The 21,583-nt window shown below is 36.0% G+C and overlaps 1 protein-coding gene across 1 annotated transcript in view; it reads right to left on the bottom strand.

Annotated features, from left to right (window-relative positions):
• The window catches only part of PRKDC (protein kinase, DNA-activated, catalytic subunit), a 77,572-nt gene that overhangs the window by 25,315 nt on the left and 30,674 nt on the right, over window positions 1–21,583 (bottom strand). The window contains exons 40-62 of the mRNA XM_068671716.1: window positions 21,349–21,476; window positions 20,634–20,841; window positions 19,067–19,245; window positions 17,759–17,927; window positions 17,149–17,214; window positions 16,647–16,719; window positions 16,275–16,423; window positions 14,579–14,716; window positions 14,250–14,369; window positions 13,112–13,255; window positions 12,738–12,889; window positions 12,017–12,148; window positions 11,468–11,579; window positions 9,917–10,041; window positions 9,674–9,823; window positions 9,077–9,250; window positions 8,115–8,213; window positions 7,380–7,590; window positions 6,589–6,778; window positions 6,027–6,242; window positions 4,952–5,064; window positions 3,483–3,614; window positions 2,096–2,275 (exon numbers count right to left, since the gene is read on the bottom strand). Coding sequence (XP_068527817.1) covers window positions 2,096–2,275; window positions 3,483–3,614; window positions 4,952–5,064; window positions 6,027–6,242; window positions 6,589–6,778; window positions 7,380–7,590; window positions 8,115–8,213; window positions 9,077–9,250; window positions 9,674–9,823; window positions 9,917–10,041; window positions 11,468–11,579; window positions 12,017–12,148; window positions 12,738–12,889; window positions 13,112–13,255; window positions 14,250–14,369; window positions 14,579–14,716; window positions 16,275–16,423; window positions 16,647–16,719; window positions 17,149–17,214; window positions 17,759–17,927; window positions 19,067–19,245; window positions 20,634–20,841; window positions 21,349–21,476 — 3,360 coding nt within the window. The remainder of the gene's footprint in view (window positions 1–2,095; window positions 2,276–3,482; window positions 3,615–4,951; window positions 5,065–6,026; window positions 6,243–6,588; window positions 6,779–7,379; window positions 7,591–8,114; window positions 8,214–9,076; window positions 9,251–9,673; window positions 9,824–9,916; window positions 10,042–11,467; window positions 11,580–12,016; window positions 12,149–12,737; window positions 12,890–13,111; window positions 13,256–14,249; window positions 14,370–14,578; window positions 14,717–16,274; window positions 16,424–16,646; window positions 16,720–17,148; window positions 17,215–17,758; window positions 17,928–19,066; window positions 19,246–20,633; window positions 20,842–21,348; window positions 21,477–21,583) is intronic.

Genomic DNA, 21,583 nt, shown 5'->3' with positions numbered 1-21,583 from the left:
CCACATACTTAGTTCTAGTAGACCAAAAATATTCATTAGGCTCATTTGTGTACATCTAGTCCTGCCTGTTTAGAGACAAAATTTAGAAGATCTTTATCCTATTTAACATCAGTTCAAATACAGAATAACCTTTTTTTTCAAGAATAAATACTCTTGCTTACCTGAAATTTCTTTTTAATACTTAAATCATCCTAAGTATGATAAATATTTCTGAAAAGTAGCAGACTAGTTTATTAAAGCCTTTTTTTTTCGTCCACTTAAGAACCCGAAGGAGAGATTACATACCTTTAACGAAAGGGGAAGAAAAAATTGCTCCTTGAAGGAGTAGACAATAGAACTTTCATTACAAGAAACAGCAATGTATTTTCGGACAAAAATTAATGCTTGATTCTTGCAATACAGTATACGCATTTTTAGTATAAGAATACTAAGTGAAAAAATCACTGTGTGGAAATTGTAGTATGAGACTGTGAGAACAACTAAGCTACATTTCCTAGGCTACATTTCCTTACCAATGGCAAGCACTACAAAAATGGTGGCATATGAATCTGGCTTACAAAATTCATTACACGTTTTGTAGAGTTGAGACATGCCAATTATATTCATATTCAATAGAAGAGAGAAAGAGAACAGCTTCTTGTAGCCTTCTGAGCTACAGAACAGGTGGATCCCAACGAGGGGTCTGCATACGTTTTATCTACCATTCTGCCAGTATCAATTACATGTGCCCCAGACACTAATACCTTCCCCTGCTACCAACTTCTATGGATTACTTCAGGGATGCTCAAATACACAAGCTGAGGCTTGCCTTTGTGTTGCTGTGCTTTCAACAGGGATGGCAATGAGATGCCCTTACCAGTTGTATAAAGTCTGCCTTTTTGATTGATTTTAAATAATCTGTTTTTTGAATCTCTCTGTTATGTCTCTTCAGAAAAAAAAATGTAGCCTAACACAACAGTGTTTTTAAAGAGGGTCTAATAGCATAGTTTAACACAAATAAGAATAATATCAAGACAGAGAACCAACAAATGAAATGTCAAGAGGGAATATTAACAGATAGCTATTGTGAGATGCTGGCTCCAAAAATACCAAGGCAGCCCAAAAAAAAATCCCCATAGCATTTGACCTTTTATGCAGCTGCACAGAAGAAAGTAAACAAGAAATTACATTTTTTCAGATGTGTAAATACAAGTACTAAGAAGCAAAGTTTGTCACTGGTTGAAAAGCTAGTCCAAACTAGATATTCCTCCCGTATTACAAATGACACCTACTGTCACAGGGTATTTAAACTTCCACAACAGGAGGAGGAAACTACTATCTGCCACTCAAAAAAGTGTTTTGAAAGCTGCAAATCAAACATAACATTAAAATCAACACAGATGAGAAGAATCATTAAATATAGCAATGATGAGCATAGTGATGAGGTTTTTTAATCTCTGAAAATTCAGATAAAAGACTAAATTCACAGACTATTCTAGGTCAGCATATTCTCATAGCATTAGAAGCACACAGAAGCAAAGCAGAAAGGCTTGTGCTTCCTTTTCAGTGGTAGAGCTGTGGCACACGCACTCAGACTTTGGTAGAAACAAATCTTTCTATCATTACTGAAAATTACCAGACAACTACTTCAGTGGAATAATTTGAAAATGTTGCTGAAAAAATAAATAAGAGATGTTAACAACAAACAATCTGACAGCTACTGATATGCTCAAGACATTGAAGTATTCCTCAATAAGCATTCCCAGAAACAGGAAATATGAGCACCACAACACCCACGTAACCTTTTCAATTGTTCACATGGCTTTCATTTAAAATCAAGTCTCCTCTTGTTTCTGCTGCAATTAAAAACATTAGAAGGTGACTCAAACCCTACAGATTAGAAATCATAGAAACCTTGAACAAATCAGTTCACAGGCCTGAAGTTACTGTGTTCAACTTAACAAGAGCTGCTTGAAATAATCATTTTGTTAACAATTCTATTTTCACCTGTTAAAACTTCAGTAACTGTATTTAACCTTCCCTACCACTGGTTTTACCACACGTTGAAACAAACATGTTATGCTCTGCTACTTTCATGACATAAGGTAAGCTTTACCTGGATGCATGCAATGAATGGTGGGAAGTAAGAGAGGCTCATACTCAGGAAGTGATTGAAGTCCTTCAGCAGCTTCTGGATGATAACTTTTTTCTCAGAAGGGGTTTTAGACTTTTCTACCTCACGGAAAATTCCACCAAACAAACTGCTGAAAAGCTGCTTGGCAAATGTTGGATCTTTCTGTGAATTACAAGAAACGCAGTTATGGTCACTGAATTTTGCTGTGACCCAATAAACTAACAATAAAATTAAGAGCTATGAACCATCCTGTACCTAGTCCTTATGTGGACACAGTTAGGGAGTGGAATAATTGCATGCCCCACACCTATGCTGGGAATCATTTCAGAGTTACTGTACCATACATTCAAGCCCTACCTTAATTTTTCTACATAATGAAACTCCAAGACATTGTAGGCAATGTAAGTTTCAGGTCAGAGTGCTAGTGGAGAGGATAGAATTTACCATTTTCACATATTCACAATTCCTGCTATGGGAGCCAGACACCCAATATTATCTTATGGACACCATTGCCAGTGAAGAGGGTTTCAGGAAAACAAACAAACAAACCAACCAGCAAACAAAACCAAAAGACATCAATGTGTGAAGAAAACCAGACCCAAACATTCAGAGAGCTAACACAGAGACATGTACGGACAGATGGTGCCATATGAGATATAAAGGCATCTTTTCAACCCAGAAACACACTAGCAAATGTAACATAATCCTATGCATCCTAGTCTATAATGGGACCAGAGTTTGGTTTAACTCTTGATTTAATGCTGTTTAGATAATTCATGATTGTACAGCTTCCTCCTTTTACATTGAGATAAGGGACCATCAAAAAAAATAAATACATAGATAGTCAGGAACACTTTGACTTCCCAAACACTGCAGAATTGGATAGGTTCAACCTATGGTTTCTAACATATAAAAAGGAATACTGGATTAGTTTTACTGACTAGTCCAAGTTCAGCCCACTCACAGAGACTTTGCCTGTACTTTTACAACTCTGCTATAGCCATGTGAAAGAAAAAAATGGCCATTTTGTTACTATACAAGATGAGATGTCCTTTGCAACGTTGTCTGTTAAAATCACCACCATTTGTTTCTCAAGCAAATTACCCAGAGGCAATGGACAACAGCTGCTGACTGAGGTCCTCAGTGTTCTGAGGTGCTCAACTTCTTGAGGCAAGCTACAAGACATCTTCTCTCATTACTGGATGAGGCATAGGAGAAACATTATACCTCAAAACGCAGTCTTTGAAAGCATATCATGGCGGTTGATTACAAAACAACAAATCAATTTTGAAAGCAGTTGCCTGACTGCATGTCATTTTCCCTACAAAAACAGAAAACTTCACAAATGCCATTTGAAAAGAAGACACACCTGAGCAAGGCCCTGTAGAGGAGCAATGAGGCTGCAGTATTCAATCTGGATATCAGGAAGGTCTCCCACACGGTAACTTCTGTACAACGTAACCTGGGCGTCATACTTCATCTTCAGCTCAGATTTAATCTCCTGAAATGTTAAAAAAGAGTCATGTTAAACAGAAAGATGTATCTAGATAAGACGTAATCACAGCAAATACATTCTCTCTAAAGCTGTAATATGGTTAAACCCCAAATGATCTTAACAGACAGTTACATAAAGGAGAGAATGTATACTTTAGCATAGTGGAAGAGGGAAACAGAAGAAAGCTTGAAGATTTTTTTCTCGACTTTAAATACTTCTCATCTTGTCATTTAAGCCCATTTTTCTTCTACACAACTTCAAAGGAATTATTTTCAAAAAACATCCAAGAGAAATATCCTGGGAGAAGTTAGACCTTGGCTAAAGGTATTTCCAAATACTTTCTTGCTCAGGATCTACTTTTTCCTGTTGCCACATCACGTATGGCATCAACATAAGGCACCAAGTTCCATGTGTGTTTACATGCAACAAATCTCTTCAAAAGTTTAAGGAGTCCTGGCAGGATTTATGGTCTCCTCTGGTCTTTTGTTGTGGAACTCCAGTTTTTTGTTTGTTCTTGAACAGAACATTTGTTACAGCTTCTTTCTCTTGCAGGGTGGGAAGAAAGGGGAGCTTTGGTCTAACAGCAAACAAGGTGGCAGAAATAGGTGTTTGTGGGGCTCTTCCAGATATAAGTCCAACTTATATGGATGTCTGCAGCAGCACAGAATTACAAGTGTGTCATAAACTTAACTCTCAGTCCCATGTTACTTTGTTCTTGTTTAACTGCTATCATCTTTGGATGACAATATATTATTTTAGTCACACGAACTTTTGAAAAACTTCTACAGAGCTTCAAGTGTCTTTAAATTAATCATGAGTATGAAGCACAGCCATATACTACTAAGTAACGTGTATAGTATCAAGTTTGTGGCTCTGATAAACACTCACTCACTACTGACTTTCCTTCAGGTCAAAAGTCCTCAGCAGTTCAGGTTAGCCTAGCAGCTGTAACACATTTTTGAGTTCACTTTCAGAAAATGGATAATGTTTTCTAACTATTTACGCAGAGTATTCTCACTTCAAGCTTTCTAGTTTCCAGGATGACAACTGTGAAGAGCTTCTGGTGTGAACATTTCTCTTTGCTGCTGGTGATTCTATCATATAAGATCACTTTGTACACAAAGCCGAAGAATGGGAACGTTACCCAGCACTTCTCTCACTCACACCAAGTAACATCATTTAACTTGAAGCACAAAAATAGCATATTTCCAACTAAAACCTTTTAAAGCAGCAACTGGCATCTTACACCTACTCCTTCTTCACACACCTGCTTCTGGAGATGAAGTACAAGATTGCAGATGAGATTGGGACTTAAGGTTTTAAACTTATCTGGATTGACAAACCTGTTCTCTTTTCTGCTCAGCCACACCTTTTCTAGCATAAATCAGACTGACTTTCTCTCGGTCCTTCAAGAAACGTCTCCGCAGTCTTAGAATTTCTGCTCGTTCTTCTATACCTGGGTATAAAGTAGAACATCATCTTACAGTTTTAGTTCTGGAGAACATACATTCATGCCCACAGCTTTTCTTTTCTCAAACTTCAGATTTAATGCAACAGTATCGTATAATAACAGCAGGTGATAACAGCGTATTTCTCTGTTCTTTAAATTTCTGTTACAGAACTGACACTGGAGCAACTCCTGCTCAGGTTGGTCATGGAGAAAATCAATTTTATACTGTTCTCTTCAGTCCATTTCCTTAGAAAAAAAAGGAAGGAGCAAACAAAAGCATACCACTATAACTTGTGTTTGGCTGGTAGAAGACCAGGGGCTGATTGGGAGGTAGACTGACTTCTCTTTCAGTTGTTCACTATGATCCATTCAAAACTGTCCTGAGACGCTTCTCATATTGAAAAGGCCAATTTCAGTAGTTCTCTGCCTAAGCTTCTACACTTACCCTTTCAGTCAAAATTTTAATAACAAGGATGGTAAAGACAAAATGAGCAGAAAATGGGGAGAAGGAGCCTAAGCTATTAATAGAGCAGCGCTAACTTTTTTTTTGGTTGTAAACTGGGTGGATAAAGGAACATTTTCAGAAAAAGCAACAGTATACAATCCACTGCTGGATTGTATACTGTTGCAGAACACATCTACACACCTGAAATGGGGAGGAAAAAATATTTACAAATTGTTCAGTTTCTTTAAAGAGCTGTGCAGTTAAATTTAAAACACAAGGGACAGAACTGACATTCATATTACATCATCTGAGATGGCAGACAGATAGACCACGCCAGCTGGCTTCTTACCCAGTTAATTCTTTTGTCTGGCAATGTACAGTTTTTGCAATTCTTAGAACAATCTTTTTTTTTTTCTGGCAATATACACAAATACGTTGATACTTATGCAAGTATCAACACACATTCCTGGAAACAAGATCTCACAAACTGAACCTCAATAAGAATGCCACAAAGATAACAGACCTTTAGTTTTGCTGTCCACCTCATCTTCAGGTAAAGCCAACCTTTTTTTTCCAAAATCTGGCCCCACTGGTTTAAAGGCTGCTTGTTTAAATTTTTCACTCCGTTTGCTAACTAACAGCATGGATGAAGACAAAGATTCCGAGGATGAAGGAACCGTATACTCTGCCAATGTGTCAATGCTGTTTCCAGTTAGCCAATTAAAAGAACTTCTACCACCTGTAAAAAAAAATAAAATAATTGTAGAACAGTAATAATGCAGATTAAAAATCTGTGAGGCATAATTTTCCTTCCCCAAAAATGTAATGCCCAGTTTATAATCAGGACAGATTTCAAGCTGTTATGTAAGAAACGCTTAAATTAAGCAGAATATAAAAAGTGTATCAGACCAATAAAAGTGTGCTATGTTTTCTCTCATAACAACAACAACAAAAAAATCTCTTGAAAATAGAGTATTAAGTGCATTTACTTTTACATCAAAAATTCACATGCAGCAGGAATGAGGAGAATGGAATCGTTCTTATAGCAAGCAACATGATTTCAGAAGATACCAGTCTGGACTTACTGACATTCTGTGTAGGAGTAAATTCGTACTGTCTTTGGGTAGCCCTCACTTGACCACCTACTGAACCAGAAAAGGACGGGGATCTTTCTTGTGACAAATTCTTGTTAGTACTCTGTGAAACTTGAGTCTCTACAAACATAGGTGTGAGCATAGTACTTCTGTAACGCCAACTGGAATCAATTACAAAGTCCTGCAAACACAAAAACATTTTAATAGGAATAATGAGAGTGAAGGCTTTTTTCTTTCCTTCCTTGAAACAGGATAACAAAAATGAAAGCATAGCATTTAAAACATCGTCCTACATACAGAGGCAGGACATTAAAAACAAACAACACAAAAAACAAACAAGTAAAGCCAAGTAAAACCTTCCCAGAGCTCAGCAAAAAACCTCACTAATTTAGACTGGTCAGCTGAGGACTGATTTATAGCTCTTGTACTAGTATTCTTGTTTCTTCACAATTTTTCTCCAGCTTAATTTGCTTTTCTCTACTATCCTCCCCACGACTTCCACCCCAACTATTCTCTTTAAAAGTATTTCAGCACTCTACACATTAGCTATACCTGTATATATACTTAAATCTTTCTTTTTTTGAGAAGAAAGCAAAATTATTCCCCCCACAAAATTACACTGATACCATGCATAACCCAGCTCTGTTGAATATGTTAGTTATGGATCTCGAAACACGTTTTCAATCAACTCCCTCGCTACACCTTTCTTGTCAAAGTGGTAACCACCATCAGGATTGGAATTTGTCACATGGTTATGCTGAGGATAACACAATACTATTCACCTGAAATTTGCATTCAGACAGTGGATGCTCAAACATTTTTCTGGAATAATCTGGGCTCTTGCTGGTCATTTCAAGCAGAAAATTTGTGATTAGACTCAAGTACTGAGTTTCAATCTTGGTAGAATACAAAGAGCTTAACAGTGCCAGCATGCGATCAAGAATATTTGCAGGTAGCCTCGTCTCATCACTCCAAAAATTCCTAACAATTAATCTGTAATGATAAGGAATGAAGTTATTCTTTGCTATCAGCAAACAAAATGCAACACTATCAAAAAAAGATCAATTTAAAATAAATAACAATGTCTTCAGTTAAATCTTTAGCGTAGATGTGCCTTTTACATAGATTTCCACATTCATCTACCATGCTCTACAGCATTTAACTGGTGTTATAAAGGTTTACACTGAGAAAGATGTTCATGTTAAGTTATTTTTTGTGTCTGTGTATAGCGAGCACCTTATTCAAAAACTTCAGAATGTCAACACAGAATTAGGTCTAACATACTGAAAAAACTTCTCCGTGGCTTAAATCTCTCAGTTACACTTAGATTTGGTGTGACAGTATGGGATGAAATTTTGTAAGTTAACTTACTGAAAGAAAAGGAAATGTTATCTGTTACTCTTTCATATTTCAAATACTTTAAAAACTGCTGTGGATCAAAGCTTATATTACAAACAAAGAAACAGCAATTCAAGGATTTGTTACTTCAGACTGCAATCACAGCACTGTTTACTCACTGCAGTTCGGCATTCTCATCAATCAGTCCTTGAAGCAGGATTTCTTTTGCCAGTTTGAGTACTTCCTGAGAATCACCATCTGCTTGGCTTTCTGGATCACTGAGGATAGGAGAAAAACATTTCTTAATGAATTCTCTTATTAAAAAAATAGGAGGATAAGGATGGTTGGAGAGAAGAAAGAACCCATCCTTCTCAAAAGAAAATATCAACTTGGCATGACAACAAACATTTTTCATAATATGAGGTCTTTATTCTCCGAAATGGCTCACCTCCTCACTACTTAAAATAAAAATCAAAAATAAAAATCAGAAGGCTAAATGAGTTGCTAGGTTTTTACTATAAAGGCCTGGCAGAAATAATGCTGAATTTGCAAGGTTAAAACTGACAAAAAAACACTGACACCTTTTCCCAAGTGACACTGAAGTAAAAATAAGCTGTACTTTTTCTTCACCATAATTATCCATTTAAATAGTAAACAGTTACATTACACAAAAACATACAACAGGACCCCACTACGTTAGATAATATAACAGCAACCTACTTGCAAAAAGCATATGACTGTTCCTTAAGTCAAACAAAAATAAAGGCACTTTGGCATTATCCGGATCTGTTCAATCTTATAAAGATGTTCATTCTAAGGTGTAGAACTCTTACTACAGTTATAAACTCTGGCAACAGGAAAAAAAAAAAGCAGAAGCATCAGAGCTAAGACCTCTTATGGCATCATGCTATGGTGATGCAGTATCCTAGTTTTGGGCTAAAGTTAGCTCCACGTCCTTGTCCCTTAGTTTAAATAATAAAATGCCACCAAAGGTCTGAGGCTACCAGGGCAAACCAGAGGACCTATTTGTTCAAGAATGGGAAAATCCCATACCAAGGCACATAAGTTAGAAAATAATGTTAGAACTTTCACTCTGCTTGTGACAAACCACTGAAAGACAGCATCTGTAGTGAATACGCACCTGTAATTATCATAAATCCACATCAGAATATCATACATGGACCGTCGACATAGTACAGAAGGGTGAGAAATAAACCCTGTTACTCCAGGAAGAAATTCTTTAAGTTCTGGTGGTTTTAGCTTTGACAGCATCTTGTATACTATATCCAAACAAACCCTTTGCCTCTCATCATCCCTAAAGATGAAGAAGAAAAAAAAGAAGAAAAAAAAATAGTTGCATTGTTTTCACTCTTCATTGTTACACATAGAACCAGAATATCAGCTTACTTTTTAACAATAGTATTTGCTTTCACATAAAGGGCTTTAAGCAAATACTTTTCAGTACAACCTAGAAGCAAGAATACAACTAAATCAATACATATTGAAGATGAAATTCACATCCTAGTGAGTAGGAGCTGGTATTTCATCTTAACACTTTGCAGGGGTTTTTATTTGTTTTTCACAGTGAGCTAACATCCAGATGCTGTTTGCTCAAATTAGGAGAGCAATGGCCAACAAAGGAACATACAGCTGGAGCATAAAATTTTTGTGGCCAATGCAGAACATATCATCAAACCTTAGACTATGTCTCCACATTTGTAACCATGTGGCTACTCACCTGTGATTCATGATCTGCATGAAGTCTTTACTCTTCAATTCCAAGTAGAGATCAGGTATTTCCTCCGCCCGGCACATTATTACTTCCAGGCAGTAGGTTTTCATCACACCATGGAGTTTCGGTATCAGAAAGAACACTGCATTCATAAACCTTAATGTGACCAGAAGCCCGTGAAGAAAAGCATGTTATTCTCTATTATTGCTCTAGATCTACAATGCACGTACCATGTATGTCATGACATACCTGTCAGCAAGAGGAGGAAAATTCTTGACTACTTTATTCAAGCATATTATAAACTTGTCCTGTTGGGTGTTCTGATGATGTTTTAATTGTTTTACGACACACTCATAAACTTGATCTTCAAGTATCTGAGAATTAGAAAGACAGTATGTCAAGCATAGCCATGAAACTCAATCGCCTTAATGACACAGACTATTGCTACTGTACTGTTTGTTTGTAATGCATTTTGATAGGTAAAATTTGCCTGCCTCATCTTGACATTTATGGTGCTTCATGGCTGCTGAACACGATTGCCTAGTTTAACAATGTTTCTGAGCTTCCGTTGATTGGTTTGGAACCAACGCCTTAATTTTGAAATACAAGTTGCTTAGTATGCTTACATAAATAGTAACTATTCTGTATGGCAGATTTCCAGCTACTGTATGTAAAAAAGACATTTTTTGTGAAGACATTTAGTGAATGTATCAGCAACCTTCACTAAACATCAAAGAATAAGCTTTGTGTAGTATAAAATATTTATTTACTAATTTATTCAAAGTACTGCTTTTAATGGAAATTGGAAAACTAAGGAAGAAAAGGCTGCAGGAATTCCTTATACAAAGGATGTTATAAAAACTGTATAACATAAAAATAAAAGCAATTAAATGGGGCGAGATGTAAGAATGTCCCACAACATCAGACTAATAGTAGACCTAGTCAATATCTTGGTATTTTTGTAGCAGCAGATGCAGAATGATACTTAGGGGTAGCACAGAAGCTGGGCTGCATTGTCCTTCTTTTTATCTCATAGACCAAAACATGCATCCATCATTAGTTTAGACAACAATGTTCAGTCTAAGTTCCCTACTGTTTTCAGAACCTGTTCATGGAATTTTTTTTGTGCACAAATTTGCCCTCAAACCTATTGATGCTACTTACCTCCAGAACCTGCTGGGGTAACTAATTGTAAAGAGATACTTCTACTCTCTGCCTTAAACTGATTTCTATGAACAAGAACTATCCCCTGGTTCTAGCACTGCAAGATTTGGTGAATAACAGTTTTGAATTCATTTCATCCACTGCTTAGAAAATAAATAGCTTCATTATCCATATCTACCACAACAAGTGCTAAAAAAATGAAGACAATAGCTTTGAATTTTACATCAGTACTAGCAAGTTATTAAACATCCTCAGATACAGATACTCAAAAGGTAGCCCCAAGTCGCCCAACTTTGAATTTCCCCCTCTTTTTGTTTTTATAAAAACAAACAACAACAACAAAAAAAACAACCACCACAGAATCCCACAAAACTTTATACCATGCCAGCGTTGCTGGTTGGCAGAAGCTGAACAAAGCCCATTTACTGCTAGCTTCAAAAGAGTGGGGCAGAAACTGCACTTAAGTCTGTTCTAAACCTTTCTTCTTTTTAATAGTTTAAACCCTTAACTTAATCTGTTGGACAAAGACTGTTGAGTTTTAAAAACATTTATTTCTTGAGCTGAATTGAGTAGTCATATAAAAGATATGCACAGAATTAAGACAGGAATGGTCACACATCTAAAACAGTTACTTACATTTTCTCTCTCAGCAATGTATTGAAGAGCAAGTCCCAACACTTCTGCTGCAGCTGCATAAACTTCTTTATACCTTAATAAGCCCATGTTACTGGTCAAAGCCTGGAAATACCTAACACAAAAGGTAGATCTGCTGTAAGCCACCACTCCAGCATTCATTTTTACACTGAAACAAGAACTCACCTGAGCTGCCTAGGGGCACAGTGATTGCTTTTAGAAGAGCTCAGTACAGCAAAATACAGATTCCCACCTACACTGTTTCAAATCCCTGCTTTGGGAGTTTCTGACTCTGTTAACTCCCATGAAACTGCAATCCAGGGGCCCACTGTAAGAAAGCCTACATCCTCCACAATATTTTCCAAAATAAATTAGCTCTGCAGTTTGCAAAAGGCATTACATTGTGACAGACTGTAGCTGAGGGACAATAAGACAAAACTTTCCAATGAATGAACAATACAACTTCAGTACTTTATGCTGACGAGACAGAGCTACTCTCTTTGTCTTTATGTTTTATTAATTTAATTTCTCCAGAAAGTTGATTTTTCTCACCTGCCACGATCTATTTCGCACTTCGGGTCAAAGGGAGCTAAATTGTTGGCAAGAACAATTCCCAGCAACTGAATTCCCACTGAGTTGTCCTTTGTATCAGGATCTCCAGTAGAAAACTTTTCAAATATTAAACTGTGGGATAAAAACATATAAGTAGTGACATACATGATAAACCCAAAATATACACACCACAAATCATTCACTTTGTGCATGTGTATGTAGACACATACAACCCCACCAAAACAAGCATGTGTACACATATAGAAAACATGTGTACATATATGTATACACATTCCACCAAAAGTAGAAAACATTAAGAAAAAAATAATTCACTTCAATGAATTAGACTTTACAAATTAAAATTCCAAACAAGAGTTTGTTCAGAAGCACAGCAGATCACAAAACTCTTCCTAAGAATGCACTGGTATTCAATGACAATACATAATATTTCAAACAAAAAAAAAAAACAACTCTTTGCAAAGATTACTCTTGCTTCTGTTGTTGCTGTTGTAATTCTCTACATGTTCTCTCTGTCTTTCTCTGTCTCTTCTCTGTTTAACAAATTAAGTTTCAACCTTTGGAGAGTTCAGTTCTGAAGTTTTACTGTCAATTCCAGGGACGAAAAGTTTACTATAGCAGCTGCATTTACCTTGTCATCCCCTTTGATAATATTCATTTATAGTCTTGAAATATTGGCAAAAGGAAGTTCTGAATTACTTACTTGTAAGGTACAGAGAGACAGTTTTTCCAACACTCTATAACTGTCTTTATGATTTCCAGATTGTGTCTGAACACAGCTCTTTTTGGGTGAAAAGCATTCTTCATCAAGAATTCAAGCAATCTGTTAGCTAAAATCTCATCCTTAACATTTCCCTATAGGGAACAAAAATAAACATAGCAACTCCATCATTAAGATAAACATTTTGCTTTTTGAGAGTAAGTAAATAAGCTATTTTTGAAGTTAATATCCAAAAGAAACAGTGGACTGATGTAGAAAATGATTACAAGTACATAAAAAGTACATAAAAACTAGTCTCAATCGTTCCTTACTAAATAGTTATTGAAATAATAAAAATTAATTTCACATTTTCTTACTTTGGGAGTGGTAACACTTGTCCAGGAAAGCACAGTAACTGTTATTTCCACTACCATATAATGAATCCCTTCACCTCCATTATTCCCAGAAACAACAAGCTGCAGCAATGGACCAAGCCACTGCTTTGCATAAGGTCGGAAAACCTATGGAAAATGGAAGAATCAGGCATCAAATACAGATTATCCAACTATTCAAAATCCTGAATTCAATAAATTATTAAATACTGTTCAACAACTCAATAATTATTTAATAATTAATTATTAGTGAGACTAATGTGATCTTTTTAGCTCTTTGTTTAGCCTTGTCTGAAGCACTAACCACAAAAAATTTAAAATAACTTTCAAATTTAAGGTATCCATAACCATATTCTTCACTTCTGCTTAGAATCCTTCATATATATCTTTACATCAACTTATAAGTATTTCCACAGGGCCCCCATAATACATCTCTGTAAGAGCTTTTAATGCAAAAATCTGCCCCTATAGAATTTGAAAGAATATGTCATTCATCTAACCTTCCAAATCTCCAATTCAGACAGCTTTACTAAGAAAGCAGCATTAAGTGGGTGTTAAAGCTTCCCGAACTAATTACGAAACTTAGCCTTTTTGTATTTTGGACTTGGATTTTTTCAAACAAAAATTATACTTTAAACTCAATGTCTGAAAAAGGAGAGAAGTTAGAAAATAGTTCTTCACAAAGACACATTATGTTATCTCACATCTGTCTGCAACCAGATCGTCATTTAGATCTAAGGGCTTCCAGAAGACTCATCTTGGCCATTAAAAAACATCTTTTGTTGTTCCTGCGAAGATGCCAAACAATCAGCCATACCTCTTGCCCAGCATCAATGAATCAATTACTTATATTTACAGAAGACACATATTGTGGACACACTCTACTGCTAGAAATAGATTTTGGAAGTAATTCTATTACACTCAAAATACTGGCACTAACTGGAATTAACTCAATGAATGTGTTCCCTTTTATCATGACTAGTAATAGTTCAAATTACTAAATTTGAATCTCCCAAAAGTCTCAGTTGATGAAATATTTTGCCACACAAGAGCTACATGGTTGATGTTCTAATAAAAACTATAATATTAAAAGAAAAAAAAAAAGACAAAAATAATTACTCACATCCTCAGTATTAACAATAAGTTTTGCTATGAAGAGGCGAATATTTAGTGGTACTGATGGGTTTCCTAATTTACCATGCAGAAATTTCATCCAAAGAGGAAGGTCTACTGGAACTGTCCCCTGAAATTTAAAGGGGATGAGCAAAAATCAATACAATTCTGGAATTAAACAGATTTACCAAGCCAACAACAAAAAACAGCCCAAGCCACACAGGTCTCATTATAATGTAGCCATGAAAAATAAAAAATGAACTAATTAAATCATGACTCCCCCTTGTGTGTGTGTGTTACAATTAGTGAAGCAATATCATCTTTTTGGCTAATACTGGCCTCCTCCACTTTAGGCGTGATCTGGTTTCTCTGCATATGTTTAATCAGAGTTGTCATAGATGCCATACATTCATGTTGGTTGAGTTCATCCATTTCCAGTTCCATCTCATCCTTTAAAACCATATATTCCGAGGTCTCCTGAAATAAAAAAAAAAAAAAGGAGTTACTACTAAGACCATTATTGTTACTACAAAACCATATTTTTTTCAAAAATTATGATAAAGCCATGAGTCATTCTGATTTTATCTGTTTTTATAGATTTGCCTATACATTCAGAATCTGTAGCAGGGAATAAATTGGACATGTTGTTCAAACAACCACCTCACCAGGTGTGCATAGCACTCACTTTCTGTGCCAACAGAATGCAACTCTGACTTTACTACCTGCTAGTATAGGTGTAGCGACTGCTGGAAGGAGACAGCTAGTTGAAGCTCATGGAAATGATTTTGTTTCATAGCTGAATGTGTTAATGCCTTCCGCAAGTGGAAAGTCTTATCTTTATGGATGTGTTGTTTCACACTGACTAGAAATCACAGCAGCTCTTTTAATGCACAGAAAGAATCTCAAAAGAAAACCTTGCAGTTAGAAATAACGTTATTACACAAAGCAGACACAAAGTGCATTTCTGGTTCATGTCACTGCAGCTAAAACACCTCCTTGCTCCAAAACATGGAAACAGTTTATCTTTTCCAATGTTAACTGTTATTTTAACAGATTTCATCTACAGTATCTATCATACTGTTACAAGCTTCCTTTCTGTTTTATTACAAGTTTTAGCTTATCTGTATTACTTTTGATGAGACACTTTTTGACTGCAGAAGGAACACAGCTTCAAGACTTGGAAGAGCAGCAATTATTATCTTCCAAGAGCGGTTAGAGACAAGGTACCCCAACACAGACATAAAAATAATACTGTGTTTGATCATTTATAGTATGCATTTGAATCGGCCAGCGTGGTTAAAGATCAGTCAGCTTCGTTAAGTATCTTTGAAGACCAAAAGAAGGAAGTGAGGAAACCAGGTGCCCAACAGGAGAACACAACCATTGTGGGACTGAGTGAGTGCACATGAAGAAGTCAAAAGTCACCTTTTTACAACTCAGGTTGCTTGCATCACTTAGCTTTAGGAAACCGTGAAACCATGGTAGGGCATTGCTTTTCTCCAGCTTACAGTGCAGAGAGAAAGAGAGAGAGTGAAGTGGAAAAGCAACCAATGCAATATAGCTTGAGTCCTCTCATTTTCTGGAGGAACCCATCCTCAAAGTGGAAGAGGAGACTAGCCCTTTAACTTCAGCACTTTTAAAGTTTGTCACAGTGAACATTTTTCTAAGTGACTTTGTCATCTGACTTCTTTGTCATTTGATATATCTACTAGTAACAGCTGAAGAATAAATTCAGCAAGACAAACAACAAATAAGCCTTACTTTTTTTTTTTTTTAAATTTCTAAGCCTGTTAAAATATTTGAGCATCACTACTGACAGGCAAAGCAAACTTTTTTTTTTTTTAATTTTAGATTTACAGCTATTATACAGATTGCTTTAGAGAGCAATTGTACTCCGCTTTAACACCAGTGAACCCTTTTGTATTTCTCATCATGATACATCAAAAAAATATATATATTTTCCGACCCCAGTAAGTACATGCAGTTGCTAAAAAGCATATAAACTTCTTTCATAGCACATAAGCCACTAAATTACCTTTCTCCTGAAACGAGCACTGCTAGCTGCTACATCTTGGGAACTGTAGGAAAAACCTTGGACTCCAGTAGAAAAATCAAACTGACTCATTTCCTCACTCAAACTGCTATCCATCATGTATGATGCAGAAGCTAAATACTTGGGTTCATCTAAATAGAAAAAAGATGAGACCATTAGTCAAAGTAATTACAAACAAACAAGCCTTTATTGACCACTGGAACTTGAGAGTGGATGGAAATTGGTTGTATGACAAAGTAAAGTGAATGCTTTTATATGCTCTTGATACTGTAAAGCCAATTAACAATGTGTCAATAAACAGTGTATGAAAGGTAAGATGGCAATTTTTTCCATAGTCATAAATGAACTTCATACCCGGATCCCCATTTCCAGCCTCCCTGGCTTCCTTCCTAATAGCAATGTATCGCTTCTTCCTTTCCAGAGGCACCTGAAAAACAGCAAGAAATAGTTTCAAAATTATTACTATTTTAAATTTTTTTACTGAATGACTTCTCAAAACTGGCAAAAATCATCAAAACCATATAAAAAGAAATGGAAGTTTCATGTTAAAAGTACTGATTATTAATGCTACAGAGTAACAGCTAGCTCACTCATCCCTACTGCTATTCAATACCATAGTAGGTGTGCTAAAACATGTATTAAAACTCAGATGTACCACAAGCATGTTCCAAATGTGAAGTCTCTATTTCCTTCAGAAAAATGTACTTTAAAATATCGGAGGAGTACTCCATTTTTTGTTAACTACAGAATTCTCTTTCTTTGGATGTGACAAGTAACCATTTCTACAGTAACTATGCTATTAAAGACATAACTCATGTTTTACTTGGAGACATTAGAACCTAGAACTTCCACTCACCTCAATTTCTACAGGAAACGTATACTGACGCTTCAAGTCTATCAAGTTCTCAAAAATCAGCAAGTTCTGCAAACCAAAGAACATTTGGAAATATCAAAATTATAATGCTGCACTCAATAATAATTACTCTGAGAAGAATTTCCTTTCCTATAATACAACAGTTCAAAGTACAGTATAGAAAATGTGTCAAGTTTTCTCTTGGATCAACATTTAAATAGTTGAACAGCAACATTTTCTTAAGAAATTCAAAGCACAGACATTGCACTCTGCAAAAAGGGTCTCTATTATTCAAGTATATTCCATGCATTGAAGAACTTAAATAACAGGTGTTTTTCTGTATATTAAAAAGTCCACTGAGAGTGGAGAGAAAACATGGTAAATGTATTATTGATCACCCACTCCCAAGCAGACGTTAAAGCCTCCATTAGCAATTCAATTGACACAAAAGGTGCAAGAAAGTCAGCTACCACTCCTTCTACTGCCTCACAGGGTAGTTCATTATTCAACTGCATGTCATTCAGGTTTGGTTCTTTGATTTATTGCCATTAAGTAAAATCATTTGGAAAGCGTCCAGAGCCATGAAACACTAACAGCAACAATAGCTTCTCACCTTTTCTGCTTTTTCTGTAAAAAGAAAGCCTTGATAGAATTTAGTCTCAGTGAAGACACAACTAATGACAGCAATAGCACAGTTATACGCTGCACAATGATACTGCCTCCTCTTCTCCAGCAACTGACTCTCCCCTGCCATATTTTCTGTAAATGCATCATAGCAGGACCTGAAAATAAAAACACACACAAAAAACAAACAAACAAACAAAAAAAAAACAGGCAAGTAAAGATCATAGGTCTTTTTGGTTTTCCCCTTCTCTTTAAGCACGACAAGAAAGGCCCCCCCAGCCAGAGACAGACTGAACAGTACTTCAGAAGATCTTTATTATTATAGCAGTATCAGCAGTAAATCACCTCAGGCTTTTATTCAAGCTCTCAGTGGGTATACTGCTCTGAAATGGAACCACTCAGCAATGACTAAGCCAACTTTTGTTGGTATTTACACAGCCATCCTTACTGTCAGGGATACAAGAGGATGTTTTCATAGAAGATGGAGATATATTTTCAAGATATGACTTGTGGTCCTTTCCCAGCAACACATCAATAGACAGGCATGCTAAGCTATACTGCAGATTACCCAGAAAAAAACAGTTTAAATGCAACTTTTATAGGTCTTTTGCTCATAGCCTGTTATAGATCTTATACAAATCACAGTCAAGAAATTATATGCAGTCCCCATAGGACATAATATTGTAAAACTAGAGAAAAAAAAAAAAGAACAATTCAGGTGTATTATATGTTTTTCAGAATACTAAACAAACTAAATAGTATTTATTAGCATATATATATATATATATATATATATATATATATATATATATTCAGTATTAATCTTCTGTTCCCCTCTGCAGAGCAATTAAAACAAACTACACCTGCTGGATGTGCTGCTGTATTGTGAAGTGTAAATGAAAATCCATCCCATCTTCTCACTGATCATATGAATACCTATCTTGTGACACATTTGTGTACACTGTGGTTTGAAGAATAATGAAACTGAAATTATGAAGACAAATTAAAGGCAAATAACCATACCGAAAAGCAAAAATAAAAGCACAAGCTTAACAAATAGAAAACACCTGGCAAGAAGAGGAGACAGGAGTCATCCTGACATGACCTCGAACATAAACTACAATCCTTTTATCAATGCAAATTCAATACTGTCTATTCCATTGAAAACCAAAAGCTACATCATAGATTATGTTTACCCTTGAGCAAATCAAATCTTCTGCTTTGTAAGGCATACTTAAGAAGAGTATCTACCAAAACCTAATTAGAAATTAAAAGGAAATAGAAATGATTATCTTACTTTATCAGTGCCTTGGTAAGTTCATTTCCTTCTACACTTATAGAGCCACGGTAAGCTTGGTTAATTTTAGAATCCTTGGAGTGAACATCCTCTTTTGAAAGACGTACATACATCACTTCTAGCAGCTTGTAGTACCCCATTTTCTTGGTGACTTGTGTATCAAAAATACATTCATTGGACTGAAAACAAATAAGTAAAGCCTTAGAAACAGATTTTCTAGATTCTGCCCTTGCTAAGTAGCTCTCTGGCTATTCTAGCTTCTTCTAGTTAGCCTTCATCTTACTTCTACCTTCTACAACAGAGAAGAGAACAGAGATTCTAATTTCCTGTTTAATACAGTTACTAAAACCATATGATTATTTTCTTATCAGGTAAGCTGTTGACTACAATTGGCTAAATCATTAGAGTGGTGTTTGAATAACTTGTACAGAATACCGAATAACTTCTTGGACTCAGACACCTTAAGCAAAACACACAGCTGTTAAGAGCAACACAAGGAGACAAATATGCTTGGTGATAAAAGCAATCTGTCAGTTTGAATTGCCTGCTGAGAGAGAACAGCAACTTGTCCAACCTGAAGATAAATAAAGCTCCTTAGCCCAACGTGAGCTGAAAACACATAACATCCTTCCCCATGAAAACCAGGATGGATTATTTCTTAAAGTAACAAAGATAAACATTAATAGTCAAAGACAAAAACAAATGTAACTGACAAAAATAAAAAAGCCAAAATAAGACATTGTGCCTCTACTACCAGCACCACCATTTCATAAAATACAATGGTCACCATACTGGGTATTATCCATGAGTTTCTTTATGCATCTCACTTTTTTTGCTAACATTTACAGCAAAAGAAATTGTGTGTGTGACCCCACGTAAGTCTTTAATAGTAATCATTAGAAATAAAACGCTAAATTTGGATAATTTTAGCATCTTGTTTGTGCTGCTGCCCTGAAACAAATGCATTAGCAAAAGGGAAGGGAGAACTACAGCAACAGTAGACGCTTCCACTAACAAAATTATTGCATGTAACCAATTTGGAGGACAGGCTGTATATGGAGAGAGGAAGGTCTGTGCTGACCTCACTGAAGGATCTTCGCAATGATCAAAAGACAGATGTGTACCTTCCTCTAGAAGTACGGCATCTAATTTAAGAGCTTTCACTACACAGCTCTTCTACAATGTAGTAATAGGCTACAGTTTTGTATGTCTTTTATAATTCAAAGTTAGAATGCGTTTTGACAGGATACCAGACCCCCCCCCTTTTTTTTTGTTGTTTTTTTTTAATATATATGTCATGTCATCTTTGATTTTTATATACAGTAGATACATGAACATACATGAAATTCAAAGCAACAGTGTGTAGGGGAATGAAGAAAAGCTTCCAAACAATAATCAGTGTAACCAGCAAAAACTTCTGCTTCAAGATACAGACAACTGGAAAAACGGGAAGCGAGTGGTTTCAATTAGTGTTTCATTCAAAGTTAAGCAAAATACATGCAGTGACACCAACCTCTTATTAGACGGTCCCCAAACTTGTATTTATTAACTTATTAAAAGTCCATACCTTTGTAAACCTAGAATTAAGTGCATCCATAGCCTGCACTATAACGTTGCTACAGAATTCTCTCAGTGCATCCAAGCTGCAGTGCGACAAGAGAGTGAGGAGAGAGCGATCCACAAAAGCTTGACGGGTAGTATTTGAAAGATGGTCTTCACGCTGGAACATTTTGTGAACAGTGTCCAGCAGTATCACTTGTTTGTCAGTGCTGCTCCTAAACAAGATAGAAATCTCAAGATGAAAACTCTTTTACCAGACTCCATTTACATTTTAAAACTCCCTATTGATTTTTAATTTTTTTAATCACCTGCGTGCATACCCACTTGGGTACGATCCTACAAGATGGTGGTGTATTTTCAAAGGGGTTGTTGAAAGTAATACACCATCAATTTAAGCGCTATTTATTCAGCTGACCACCATGGTTATACAGTGATAGCAAACATAGGTATCACACACAACTACTACCTTCAATTGGATCCTGCCAGAACAAGCCAATTTACAGAATGCTTTACAGAATTTGCCCTGGTACTGCAAGTGCCACCTGGAAATTGATGCCACTTATTAACACTTCAGAAATATTTCAAAATAAAGACAAAAGTAAAATTTGAATGAAAATAAAATGTTATGTTAACTTTTAGAAGGACAACATAATACAAGAAGCACATTTGCTTCAGTAGAAATTCCATGTGAACAAGGGCAAAATGCAATGGACCAAACTCACCTTCTGGAAATTCTTTTGAAACTGGCTTGAAATAGGTCCTCCATGAAATGCCTTTGGTCCCTACAGAGAATTTCTGTCATCAGCTGCAACAACATTGGACTCTGAGACAACTCTAAGGCATCTAAAAACTGAAAAGAAAGCAATGTATAAAATAAGGAGCCAAACTAGATCAAATTAAGTCCACCTCCTTGTGTAATTTTTCAGTGCCAATAAGAATAAAATGCTGAAGATATAC

This window comes from Anas acuta, chromosome 2 (assembly GCF_963932015.1).
Source record: "Anas acuta chromosome 2, bAnaAcu1.1, whole genome shotgun sequence".
Lineage (NCBI taxonomy): Eukaryota > Metazoa > Chordata > Aves > Anseriformes > Anatidae > Anas > Anas acuta.
The sequence above is the reverse complement of the archived record's forward strand: the minus strand, read 5'-3'. Positions and strand labels throughout refer to the sequence as shown.